Consider the following 13,986-nt stretch of genomic DNA (forward strand, 5'->3'; position numbering starts at 1 on the left):
GATTTCCATTTGACCCTTCATTTTTGCATAATATTTCGATCAAATTTAACAGTGACGGTCGTTAACGGCCTTTGCCGGCCTTTATCAATTGTGGCTGCACGTGAAATTGGTTTTTGTTTGGGTCTGAATTTGGTACCGCTATTCACTATAGGGCGCCGTTTACACAACACAGAAATCAACATGACATCTCTGGAAAGGCGGCCTTAACATAATTGATTTGAAAGCCTGCTTTGTGTGATGTGATGAATGCCCCCAATAACTTGGACGATTATTTACGTCTTGGTAGAAGGCTAATTGTAAGTATAATTTTGTACCTCCTTAGTTAGCCTAAGAAGATTTAACTTTCTTTGGATGAGAAAAGTGCTGCAATATTGAATAGGCCCTATGTTAATCCTACCTCCATGGTTTTATATATGTCACGAAATGAATTGCATTAACCATATAAGTATAACACTTAACACTGTGCCCTGTGTGATGAGCAGACGTCCTAATTTTTCTAAGGTTATTGGGTCAAAATCATGGTAAAATGTTGGGAGTTCTAGTTTCCCTACAGTCCCTACACTGTGTCTAAAAATCCCAACAAATAACACTGAATGAGAGGTATACAGCGCCCTCGTGCCACTTTCCTGTTGCCTGCAATGGAGGAGTCCAACCTGGCTCATGGCTGGGCTAACACTAAAAGTAATACAGCGCCCCAGTTACTGGATCTAACAGTGACATCTTACGTTAGTCGTTAGTTTGTCGTGAACTAGTGTAGGACCCCTCCCTCACCCCACCCCTGCTCAGGATACTCCTAGAACTAATTCGGTCTCGTCCGATAATATAGCGGACGAAACCGAAATAGTTGTAGGAGTATGCTCAGGACAGGACCCTTTTCCCCATTCTATCCCTCATACCTCCTCTCTCTTTCCCCAGATCTAGCTTTAATAAAGCAATACATTTGATCGGGCCTTGCATTTGAAATAACCCACTGCAAGGTCTGCACCCACAGCAAATACCATGGTGCTCTGTGTTTTGCTGTGGTGCCCCCTGCAACGGTTCTGATACAAACTTACGTTTCCCCCATTAAAGTGCCCCTTTATACCAGTGAAAAATTGCTGTGCCCCTTCAAGAGCGAAGTTCAAGGCCTATGTTCACCTTCCCTCAGGAACGCAACAAACAGGGCGTGACAAAAATGAGCGGGAGATGCTCCAGCATCAGACTGGGTGAAACTGTCTTCCCGTTATGGGCAGCCTCCAAGGAGATCTACTCGTCATCAAGTGCCAAATATTCCAAGTTCAAGTTGTCTCACGCCGACTTTGCTGAACATCTCCTGAGATTCCATATTGAGAATAGTTGTAGCCTCTGCTGTGCAGAATCCTACATTGGGTGAGTATTACCTAGGTGCTTTTTTCTCGTTTTATACCTTCATCTCTAGTTATGACTTATACCTTCTTGTTCCGTCCTAGCTCGTTAAAGGGACACATTGCCTTGGATCGGGCGAGTTGGTCTATGAAAAGCGTTCAAAACCGTTTGTTATAAAATGCATATTATGGGAGTATAACCATCCACACAAATATTGCCTCGAAATTGCATGTTTTTTTCCTTATATGTCGTGAACTAACACGGCACCCTACTTTGTGGAGCAGATTTTTTTACTCCTCAAAATGGCTGACCATGTAAGTTCGCAAAGTCAATTAAAAAATTGTGCAATTTCATAAAGGTTTACACACGCTGATAGAATAACCCACATCTCTGCCACGATTAGAGACCACTGACGCCTGACTACTCCACATTTACTTGTGGCCATAGTCGGAGAGCAATAGTCTCGCAGAGGCCAGCATTCTCACGAGAACATTGCTAGTGTCGCTAGATTCGCAGAGAAAGTCGGTCACACATTTTGATGACTAGTCCACAAAGTCTTTATCTCTACAGTCCTGAAGCAAACACCATTAAAGGGACGATTGTCAATTTTTGATATTTAACAGGAAGTATCGCAACATTGGCATTCAGACTGAGGACGAATCATCATACGACCAGCATCAAACCAAAGACACCACTGACCCAAAGCAAACATGGAATGAAAAACCCGCCAAGTTACATTTTGGTATGGAAACGTTTTATTTCTTGTTCTTTTTTTTGGGGGGGGGGGGGGGGTTGGAGTACTACTGCTAGGGGGGAGTGTAAGTATCTTTCATTTCAGAAGGCCTTAAGAAATCTTGTTGAATACAAGTTATATGATTTGGTAACAGATAATAGAATCTGTGTCAAATGGAATTGATAAAAGGTGAGACAAATTTTGATGCAAAGTTAATTCGACTTTTAAGGAATTCGACTTTTGCTAATGTGTTGTTTTTTAATTTCCAGATCATGCCTACTTTACAATGGACACAACACGAATGAAGAACAGTAAAAAGCCATCAAGGAAACGTTGTCTCTCGTTGTTTCCATTACAAGATGTCCCGTAAGTTACTTTTCCATTCGTAAATATTAAGATTTGCATCTCCTAATTTTATTGAAATGCAGTTGGTCACATTTGTTGCTAAATTAGGAAGATAGTGCTTTCGGCTCTACCAGCTAGGCTTAGGATTGATGATACCCATGCCTACATCTGTATGGACTGTAAAGGGGGCAACCCCATTTCAGCCCCAGGAGTAGGTGGCAATGGCTCCTGGAAATAAATATATGTAGCCCACACCTTGAAGTGGCCTTCAGGCCTTGTGTGTCTGGCGACTTGAATAAACAAAATTAAAAAAATAAAAATAATTATTTACTGCTCGGCATACTTGAGTTGTGTCCTGTTTTTCTTGTCTGGACACAAAATGATACCTTGTTCTCACTTTTCTTTGCAGACCTGATGCAAATGATGATGGGAGGGATGTTTCTGGGGACGAGGATGATGACACGACAGTCACGGCATCGGAGCGAGGATCAGAAGAAGACATCAGCCTGTTTCCAATGAAGTATGGCACCACTTCCTTCTATCTTTTTCGTAGTTGGTTATCTCTTACTGTTTGCTAAGCGGGCCAATCCAATGTTGCTGTTCAGTATCTGCCATGGTCAATGAACATGATTTTATATCATCAAAGGGTGGATTCGTTTAGTTTCCCAAAGTCGCCCCAGGGCCTAATTTTAAATAAAGCTGTTAATCAGGAAATACTGCTTTACAAATTTTATTGCTAAGCACAAATTGGTCAGGTACCAGCCACAGCAATGCAAACTTAGTGTAATTTGGGCTGGTAGCCCTTGTCTGCTAAGCGATACTGTTCTGTGCTCAGCAAGTTTTTGTGCGTACAGGCTTTATGAAATTGTTAGTACTACCATAGTGATTTGCATTGTGACATCGCACTTTACTAAGCAACTATGATTGATTTGCAGTTAAAATCCATCTGGGCGTTTTGTGAAATTGGCCCCTGGTCATTCAAATAGCTCATACTGATGACATGTTGCTGACTACTGAAGTCAGCCCCACTACCCTGCTCATGAAGCGAGGTAGTGGAGGCAGCAGAACTGTGTTTTTGACCTCACAAAAGATGATGATGTACAGCAATGTTAAAACAGTTTTTCGTCAGATTTGTACCTTAAGCATCGTAGGTAAAGTTATCAAAGTCATCAATTAATTGGAAAACAAAAGCAGTGGACACCTAACTATAAAAAAACAATATTTTTTATTGATTCTTGATTTCAGCTTTTCCAAGTTCGTTCCCGTTGAGGAGAAAATGGTGTCGCAGTGTGCAGCGGACGATCTTGTGAGACAAGAAGAGAGACGAGTCCAGAAGCAGAGGGATTCTGTAGAAGGCATCATCTCTAAGATCAAGCAGAAGATACTAGGGGAGGAGGTGATTGGAGACAAGAGGGGTGTCTGCGACGCTGTTGCGGCTGGAAGAGAGGGCGAGGCCACAGCGGACAATGTCTGTGTTCTCAGTAAGATGAAGACGGGCATCATCAGGGAAGAAGATGAGGAAGATTTCATCACGGCGCTGTACACCATGGCGGCTGGCAACGACGTCCAGTGTCTTGCAAAGATGACCGATCAACCGCAGATGTACCCCGCCCAGGGTGTTGTCAAGACCATCACCCAAGATGTTGGCATCTCAGAGAGTAAAACAATGGATGCGATAGGAGAATGCCAGATGATGAAAGAGAAGACGAACTCTCGGAGCTCTGTGGATATGGTTTGCAAAGAGGAGGGATGTAAGCAGCTGAGAGAGGGCGGGGCTGGAAGAAGTCGGACTAAGGTGGCGAAAGTTGCAATTGGTTTGACTAATTTGCCTTCAATTGACAGAAGACAGGTACATAAAGACAAATATATTTTAAATGTCCCGTATATCAGTGTTTGCCCTAATTACTATGACTCAAGTTATGCCCAGAGTACTTTTTTGTTAGTGCACCACTGGTGTCTCCAACCAATGATGTTGATGCAAGTATGCAAGACTCTGCTGTGGTGCGAGTTCATGACTGTGCCTTATGCATATGCGAGTAAAAAGTGACTGAGTAATGGCGGAAAACACTGATACAGGACATGAAATTGAACTGAAGTGGATTGATTTATACAATCCCGCAATATGTTGTTGACTTTATAGCCCGTTTCACACTACTCAATCTCGGGGTTGCCCTTGGGGAATAACGGCTGGCCCGTCAGCAAATGAACATACCCCAAGGAATAGCCACCCCTGCTCCAAAGTAGGGTGAGAGTTAAAACCATCATGGGGTAATCTTGAAATGTGCAGCTGTAACCCTGTGGAAAAAGGACCTAGCTGGGACAATGTGAAAGTGTGGCGGGGTAACCCTGGGGTAAAAACACTCCTGGGCTATCGCCTAGGCTGTATTCATCGGGGATAAGAGATAGAGTGTGGAAAGGGCTCTTGTGTATATGAATTTGAGATCATGGAACAGAGTGTATTGCGAACCATTGGGCAACAAATCAACTAGGTACACATGTAATTATGTAAGATCTCGAGCATGAGACTGTCCATGAACTTGTTTCCTCAATACAATGAATTTGCGAAAATGTTAATCGAGCAATAAAGATATCGCCTCTAAAAAGATTTTAAAAATCATCTTATGCCATGTTTTCTTGTGGTACTTGGGGTTGAAGATGCAGCAACAACTGTGATGCTTGATGTACTCTGAAAGGCTTTGAGTATCAGAAACCAGGCTTTTTAATTCCTGTATTTTTTTCTCAACAGCTAATGAAAACTCAAAGAATGTTAAGAAGAAAGGCGAAGAAAAAAGTGTTGGAGACCAAAAAGGAAAAGAAGAAACCAATCCCCAAAGTTCCTGAGCAGAAAATATACCGGTAAGAGTTTTATATATTGCTTTCGTATATTTCATCTATCTAAAAACTAACACGTTTGTTTAATTTATCATAGTCATGTACCTCTATTATTTCAATTAAGGATGCCTCCAAAATATTCTGCCATTGAAAAATTAACCCCACCCATGTAAACAATCTTGCCTGCCAAGAAATTCTATGAAATTCTCAAGGTCACCCTTTTTGTATGGCAGGTCTTGAACTTCACTCTTGACGGGGCAGGGCAATTATCTTCTGGGGCATTTCGCGGAGGAATCTGTTAATTTGTATTTGAACTTTGCAAAGGGCACCACAGCAAAAGCACAGGGCACCACAGCAACTGCTGTTGGTGTCGTGGGTTATTTCAAGGCCGGTGTGGTGACATAGTCCATTTGAGAATGGGTCGGACGGCAGTAGCTATGTGACTAACTGTTCCTAGATGCTGATGTTAGAAATATGATTTTAAAAGCGGGTAGAATTTGAAAATTTGCATGATGAAAGTATACTTAGTTGAGGTTTATGGTAACACCGTGTGAAAATCTCCTTTGAGTAGTTTAAGAACCGGTGGTTGACAACTCTGCCGCCTGTTCTTTTCAGAACCAACACTGACCGAAAGAGATTTCCACACGTGGTAATACCGCAAGCCTCACCTAATTAATGTTAAACTGCTGTAAATTGATATAGAGAGAAAGTTAACAGGAAGTTGTACTTTTATTTCATCAGCCCACATCCAAGATTAGATGTCCAGCTTGCCAAGCTTCCAAAGATGTACGAGTGCAAGACATGTTTCATCCAGCTCCCTGAAGTGGATTCGATGAGATCCCATTATGCTGCAGCCCATCCTAAGGAAACTGCATCACGAGGGAGACACCAAATGCCTGATGCAGTTACTGCAAGCAGTCTCTTTCCTGTGTTGGAATTTAAACGAATCGCCACCGAACTCCGCCAGTGCAAAGAGTGTAAAGAGTACGTGGACAACATCAAGGTCCACAGGCGGGTCCACTGGGTGAAGAGATTCGTATGCGACATATGCGGCAAAGGGTTCGTCTTTAAATCCATTCTAAGGAAACATCAGATGTATCACAATGCCCAGTGGAGGTTGTTCAAGACACACAAGTGCAGCGTGTGCGGCAAAGCTTACATTGATAAAACCTCTCTAAACGCTCATGTACTGTCGTCTCACAACCAGGGAGAGAAGTGTTTCATCTGCGAGCAGTGCGGGAAACAGTTCGCCAGGAAGAAGTCGCTCGCGGTTCACAGCGATACCCACTTGAAGGAAAAACCCTTTAGGTGTTTCGAGTGCGGGCGCGGTTTCACCCAGAAGAACAATATGAAGCTGCACATGAGGACTCACACTGGGGTGAAGCCGTATCGATGCAACTCCTGTAGTAAGGATTTCCGTCACAAAGTGAGTCTGAAGACGCACCAGAAGAAAGCTCATGGCATCGACTGGTGGAAGGAGAGAGAACGAGAAAAATCCGACTCGGAAGTTTTGAATCTTGGATCTCAGCAGCCTGAGCAACAAAAGTAGTTGTGTAATGTAAAGTGTGATTATATTTATTTGTTTTATCTAGAGCCGACTCTAGTATATACTAAAAAAGATAAATGTCTGAAATATCAACCGCAGAATGAGCAAGTTGGGTGTAGCAATCATGGCTTGTGCCCTTTGGCAAGGCACTTGGTCATAATTGCTTCGTAAAAAGTTGGGAAGGTATTGCATTCTGCTCTACCAGCCAGGCTCCTAGTGGATAATACCAATGCCTACATCGTTATGGACTGGGAAGGGATAACCCTGTTTCGGCCCCAGGAATAGGTGGCAAAGTAGCCCTGGTGGCAATTGATTTGGAACGATAGCCCAAATCAGTAAAGTGTAGCCCTGACCTTGAAGTGGCCTTGTGATGTTAGGCGATTTCTCATTTTGTTTTTGGTTAAAAGCAACCAAAATTATATTAAGTTAACATTTTTGTGACTAAAGCCCCACTCATTGTTGCTTAGCAAAGAAATTTGTCAGGCAGTGTTTCCTGCTAAGCAGCTTTATGAAATTGGGCCCAAATGAGGAACATTTTCAATGAATACTTTTACTGTCAAGTACTGTAGAGTTATCTTATATTCGTGGACCAAAGTTTGCTATTACATGTACTTAATAATCTAAGATATATTTAGGTTGTGGTAGAATTAGTATCTCATATTACTTTATTTACAAATTTAAAGTGTGTTTATTGTGAGTACACTCAGTAGTTTTACAAGGTATTCATAAATACTTCAGACAGTTTCGCTATTCCTATTGGTGGAGAGCGCGTCACGTGGGTGTGTATAAACCTTTGTTTATGACCGGTAAAAAGTGTTGAAACATGGGCGTGACACGCGATCTTGCACCTGTGCTTATAAGACAGTTTCTTCATTCCTATTGGTTGTGAGCATCGACTTAAACAGTTGTGCCATACTACGCGATACGCAGGACACGCACTGCATTCCCTTATAAGGAGTTGTTTACCCGATCGGGCCGAGGGCCTTACCATTGCATAGCTGGAGGGGGATGTTGTGTTGAAAGAAATCATTGAACAATTATAATTTTTGCATTTATTTACTTTTTGACCATAAGTGTTGATGTTTTTTGGTAAAAGATGGTACAATTCTTTTTATAAATTGAAAGCTGCTGTACTTCTAAATAAATATTGTTGTTGACAATACATGCTTACTAAACGCACTTGTACTCCTTCCCTTAAAGAATTTAATTCAATCAATCAAAGGAACACGTTGCCTTGGATCGGTTGAGGTGGTCTTTGAAACGCATTCTGTAACTGTTTGTTATAAAATGCATATGGTAGAAAGATGTTGTAAATGTAGAATACAATGATCTACACAAATGTGCCTTGAAATTGTGTGGTTTTCTTTTTACCTCGTTGACTAACATGGTCGGCCATTTATGGGAGTCAAATATTTGACTCCCATAAAAGGCTGATTTTGTAAGTTTGCGTCCGATCCAAGGCAACGTTTTCCTTTAGTCAAGCTGCACAGCACAATAAAGTAAAGTAAATAAGCAGCTTAAATAAAGTAACTTAGCAGCTTAGCGGCTTAAAAATAAAAAAGCGCATTGATGCCATTGCTTATGTGCTATAAATATTGTCTTTTATTATTATTAATAATATTATTACATTATTATTAATAGCTATTTGACAGATCTCAACAAACTGTGTGTAAGATAAAAAATGTGAAAGTTTATTGTATTTTTAAAACATGTTTATAAAGACTAAAGTGCAAATATTATTGTTTATAGTTAAAATATTCAAATCCATTCATTACCATTCAAAGAAAAACATCTCGTTATATTTATAAACAAATAAACAAAATTACTAAAGTTTACTTTCAGATTCAGTTGTTAACCTTTTATATTTTTCCGAAGATATTTTATTATTTCATTTATGGATTTTTTTCTTTTGGATTTAAAGGCAGTGGACCCTATTGGTAGTTACTCAAATTAATTATTATCACAAAACTTTACTTGTTATCGAGTAATGGAGAGCTGTTGATAGTATAAAACATTGTGAGAAATGGCTCCCTCTGAAGTGAAGTAGTTTTCAAGAAAGAAGTAATCATCCGCGAATTTGATTTTGAGACCTCAGATTTAGAATTTGAGGTCTCGAAATCAAGCATCTGAAAGCACACAACTTCGTGTGACATGGGTGGGTTTTTTTTCCATTTATATCTCGCAAGTTCGGTGACCGATTGAGCTCAAATTTTCACAGGTTGTTATTTTAAGCATAAATTGAGATACACCAACTGTGAAGGATAGTCTTTGGCAATAGACCAATCCATTACGCCCCGCCTCCTTACCAGTTGACCAATCACAGCCGCGAAACCCGATCACCATTAGTGCAAAGACCACCAAACGGTTCCAATGGTGATCAGATTTCGTGGTTGTGATTGGTCAATGATAATTGGGCCTGGCTTAATGGATCGGTGTATTACCATAAGAGTCCACTACCTTTAAACACAAGTTTACTTGCAGTTGTTTTAAATGGCATCCAGTCAATTTAATAACCAATTTTTTTGAGTTTTTGTTTTAAAATCTCTGAAGAAAAGTAAACTATATCAGCAAAGACCATTAAATAATATACCATGTGAATGTTTCTGTTTATACTTTTAGCTTGTGAGCTTTGTAATATTATGAATAAAAAAGCATCAGTAAATACTGTAAGTACCCTTTTATTATTTTTAATATTTATGGCAGGTGTCGCATGCAATACTATCCTGAGGACATTATTACATATATGCAATTATGTTCGCCGGACGGTTTTGCATATGCAATCATGTCCACCCGGATGCTGCTGCATAATGCAATTGTGTCCACTCGGACACATTTGCATATGCAGTTGTGTCCGCCCCCGTGCTAAACAGTCCTTGCAGTAAATTAAGCGGAACATGTTTCGCCATTTTTGTTACAAGCTCGGGCATGTAATGAATGACATGGGAAATGTTTGTGCCGTTGGGTAGATGCGCTGCAATCATAAAATACATGAATATTCATGCTGCATCTATACGTAGGTTCATACGTAGGTTTAGTGCATGCACGCTCGCTTACGCGCACACATGTAGTCATGTACATGTCCGCCGGAAGGTTTTTGCATAGCCCCGGACACAATTGCATGTGCAAAAGTGTCCGGAGCAGACAGTTTTGCATGACAGAGACAATTGCATCTAACACAGGCGTGTGATCTGGCCTACCTGAACAAACCTTTTACCGTTGTTTAATCTTACCTAGGTTCATACGTAGGTTCAGTGCATGCACGCTCGCTTACGCGCACACATGTAGTCATGTACATGTCCGCCGGAAGGTTTTTGCATAGCCCCGGACACAATTGCATATGCAAAAGTGTCCGGAGCGGACAGTTTTGCATGGCGGAGACAATTGCATCTAACACAGGCGTGTGATCTGGCCTACCTGAACAAACCTTTTACCGTTGTTTAATCTTACCTAGGTTCATACGTAGGTTCAGTGCATGCACGCTCGCTTACGCGCACACATGTAGTCATGTACATGTCCGCCGGAAGGTTTTTGCATAGCCCCGGACACAATTGCATATGCAAAAGTGTCCGGAGCGGACAGTTTTGCATGGCGGAGACAATTGCATCTAACACAGGCGTGTGATCTGGCCTACCTGAACAAACCTTTTACCGTTGTTTAATCTTACATAGGTTCATACGTAGGTTCAGTGCATGCACGCTCGCTTAGGGCGCACATGTAGTCATGTACATGTCCGCCGGAAGGTTTTTGCATAGCCCCGGACACAATTGCATATGCAAAAGTGTCTGGAGCGGACAGTTTTGCATGGCGGACACAGTAGTGACTTTTTCGTTTTCGACGACGGATGGTTCTGCGACTGTAAAGATGACATTTGGCGTCATCTGCGCATGCGTCGACTTTGATGACGGTCGTCCCTCAATTTCTCTGACAGTACTTGGGATGAATCTTCGTTGTGCTGAAAACGGCAACGTTTAGCTGAACAACCGTCGCAGAACCATCCGTCGTTGAAAACGAAAAGTCCCTATTCGCATCTGACACAGGCATATGATCTGGCCTACCTTAACAAACCCTTTACCGTTGTTTAATCTTCAAAAAGGAAAAAGGAAAAACAAACCCTTTACCCATTACCGTATTTTAATCTTCAAAAAGAAAAAAGGAAAAAACAAACCCTTTACCCATTACCGTATTTTAATCTTGAAAAGGGAAAAAGGAAAACAAACCCTTTACCCATTACTGTATTTCAATCTTCAAAAAGGAAAAAGGAAAAAAACAAACCCTTTACCCATTACCGTATTTCAATCTTTAAAAAGGAAAAAAGGAAAAACAAACCCTTTACCCATTACTGTATTTCAATCTTTAAAAAGAAAAAAGGAAAAACAAACCCTTTACCCATTACCGTATTTTAATCTTCAAAAAGAAAAAAGGAAAAACAAACCCTTTACCCATTACCGTATTTTAATCTTGAAAAGGGAAAAAGGAAAACAAACCCTTTACCCATTACTGTATTTCAATCTTCAAAAAGGAAAAAGGAAAAAGGAAAAAAACAAACCCTTTACCCATTACCGTATTTCAATCTTTAAAAAGGAAAAAAGGAAAAACAAACCCATTACCCATTACTGTATTTTAATCTTAAAAAAGAAAAAAGGAAAAACAAACCCATTACCCATTACCGTACTTCAATCTTTAAAAAGGAAAAAGGAAAAACAAACCCTTTACCTATTACCGTATTTCAATCTTGAAAAAGGAAAAAAGGAAAAACAAACCCTTTACCCATTACCGTATTTTAATCTTAAAAAAGAAAAAAGGAAAAAACAAACCCTTTACCCATTACCGTATTTCAATCTTAAAAAAGAAAAAAGGAAAAACAAACCCTTTACCCATTACCGTATTTCAATCTTTAAAAAGGAAAAAAGGAAAAACAAACCCTTTACCCATTACCGTATTTTAATCTTAAAAAAGAAAAAAGGAAAAACAAACCCTTTACCCATTACCGTATTTTAATCTTCAAAAAGGAAAAAAGGAAAAACAAACCCTTTACCCATTACCGTATTTTAATCTTAAAAAAGAAAAAAGGAAAAACAAACCCTTTACCCATTACCGTATTTCAATCTTCAAAAAGGAAAAAGGAAAAACAAACCCATTACCCATTACCGTATTTCAATCTTTAAAAAGGAAAAAAGGAAAAACAAACCCTTTACCCATTACCGTATTTTAATCTTAAAAAAGAAAAAAGGAAAAACAAACCCTTTACCCATTACCGTATTTCAATCTTCAAAAAGGAAAAAGGAAAAACAAACCCATTACCCATTACCGTGTTTTAATCTTAAAAAAGAAAAAAGGAAAAACAAACCCTTTACCCATTACCGTAGTTCAATCTTGAAAAGAAAAAGGAAAAACAAACCCTTTACCCATTACCGTATTTCAATCTTAAAAAAGAAAAAAGGAAAAACAAACCCATTACCCATTACCGTATTTTAATCTTAAAAAAGAAAAAAGGAAAAACAAACCCTTTACCCATTACCGTATTTCAATCTTAAAAAAGAAAAAAGGAAAAACAAACCCATTACCCATTACCGTATTTCAATCTTCAAAAAGAAAAAAGAAAAAACAAACCCTTCACCCATTACCGTATTTTAATCTTCAAAAAGAAAAAAGGAAAAACAAACCCTTTACCCATTACCGTATTTCAATCTTGAAAAAGAAAAAAGGAAAAACAAACCCTTTACCCATTACCGTATTTCAATCTTAAAAAAGAAAAAAGGAAAAACAAACCCATTACCCATTACCGTATTTTAATCTTCAAAAAGAAAAAAAGGAAAAACAAACCCTTTACCCATTACCGTATTTCAATCTTAAAAAAGAAAAAAAGGAAAAACAAACCCATTACCCATTACCGTATTTTAATCTTCAAAAAGAAAAAAAGGAAAAACAAACCCTTTACCCATTACCGTATTTTAATCTTCAAAAAGAAAAAAAGGAAAAACAAACCCTTTACCCATTACCGTATTTCAATCTTAAAAAAGAAAAAAGGAAAAACAAACCCATTACCCATTACCGTATTTTAATCTTCAAAAAGAAAAAAAGGAAAAACAAACCCTTTACCCATTACCGTATTTTAATCTTCAAAAAGAAAAAAAGGAAAAACAAACCCTTTACCCATTACCGTATTTCAATCTTAAAAAAGAAAAAAGGAAAAACAAACCCTTCACCCATTACCGTATTTTAATCTTAAAAAAGAAAAAAGGAAAAACAAACCCTTTACCCATTACTGTATTTTAATCTTCAAAAAGGAAAAAGGAAAAAACAAACCCTTTACCCATTACCGTATTTTAATCTTTAAAAAGGAAAAAGGAAAAACAAACCCATTACCCATTACCCGTATTTCAATCTTGAAAAAGAAAAAAGGAAAAACGAACCCTTTACCCATTACCGTATTTCAATCTTAAAAAAGAAAAAAGGAAAAACAAACCCATTACCCATTACCCGTATTTCAATCTTGAAAAAGAAAAAAGGAAAAACGAACCCTTTACCCATTACCGTATTTCAATCTTGAAAAAGAAAAAAGGAAAAACAAACCCATTACCCATTACCCGTATTTCAATCTTGAAAAAGAAAAAAGGAAAAACGAACCCTTTACCCATTACCGTATTTCAATCTTGAAAAAGAAAAAAGGAAAAACAAACCCATTACCCATTACCCGTATTTCAATCTTGAAAAAGAAAAAAGGAAAAACGAACCCTTTACCCATTACCGTATTTCAATCTTGAAAAAGAAAACAGGAAAAACAAACCCATTACCCATTACCCGTATTTCAATCTTGAAAAAGAAAAAAGGAAAAACGAACCCTTTACCCATTACCGTATTTCAATCTTGAAAAAGAAAAAAGGAAAAAACAAACCCTTTACCCATTACCGTATTTTAATCTTGAAAAAGAAAAAAGGAAAAACGAACCCTTTACCCATTACCGTATTTCAATCTTTAAAAAGGAAAAATGAAAAACAAACCCTTTACCCATTACCGTATTTTTATCTTCAAAAAGGAAAAAGGAAAAAACAAACCCTTTACCCATTACCGTATTTTAATCTTCAAAAAGGAAAAAAGAAAAACAAACCATTTACCTTTTACCGTTGTTGAATCTTCAAAAGAAAAAAGGAAAAACAAACGCCGTAACCCTTTACCTATTGCCTCT

The 13,986-nt window shown here is 38.8% G+C and overlaps 1 protein-coding gene across 1 annotated transcript; it reads left to right on the forward strand.

Annotated features, from left to right (window-relative positions):
- Positions 1-158: 158 nt before the first annotated feature.
- Positions 159-9,438, forward strand: LOC139940014 (uncharacterized). Its single transcript, XM_071936206.1, has 8 exons — positions 159-296; positions 1,148-1,368; positions 1,968-2,086; positions 2,347-2,443; positions 2,832-2,942; positions 3,668-4,271; positions 5,169-5,278; positions 5,996-9,438. The coding sequence occupies exons 1-8, from the start codon at positions 243-245 to the stop codon at positions 6,801-6,803; spliced, it is 2,124 nt and encodes a 707-aa protein (XP_071792307.1). The 5' UTR covers positions 159-242; the 3' UTR covers positions 6,804-9,438.
- Positions 9,439-13,986: the final 4,548 nt, after the last annotated feature.

Source organism: Asterias amurensis, chromosome 7 (genome assembly GCF_032118995.1).
Source record: "Asterias amurensis chromosome 7, ASM3211899v1".
Classification (NCBI taxonomy): domain Eukaryota; kingdom Metazoa; phylum Echinodermata; class Asteroidea; order Forcipulatida; family Asteriidae; genus Asterias; species Asterias amurensis.

What these genes read in the sequence shown, in the direction of transcription:
- LOC139940014 (XM_071936206.1), top strand. Translation starts at nt 243, where the DNA reads ATGAATGCCCCCAATAACTTGGACGATTATTTACGTCTTGGTAGAAGG. An exon ending in ACCCGCCAAGTTACATTTTG is followed by an intron (nt 2,087 to 2,346) that starts GTATGGAAACGT and finishes TTTAATTTCCAG; the next exon opens with ATCATGCCTACTTTACAATG. An exon ending in CTTCAATTGACAGAAGACAG is followed by an intron (nt 4,272 to 5,168) that starts GTACATAAAGAC and finishes TTTTCTCAACAG; the next exon opens with CTAATGAAAACTCAAAGAAT.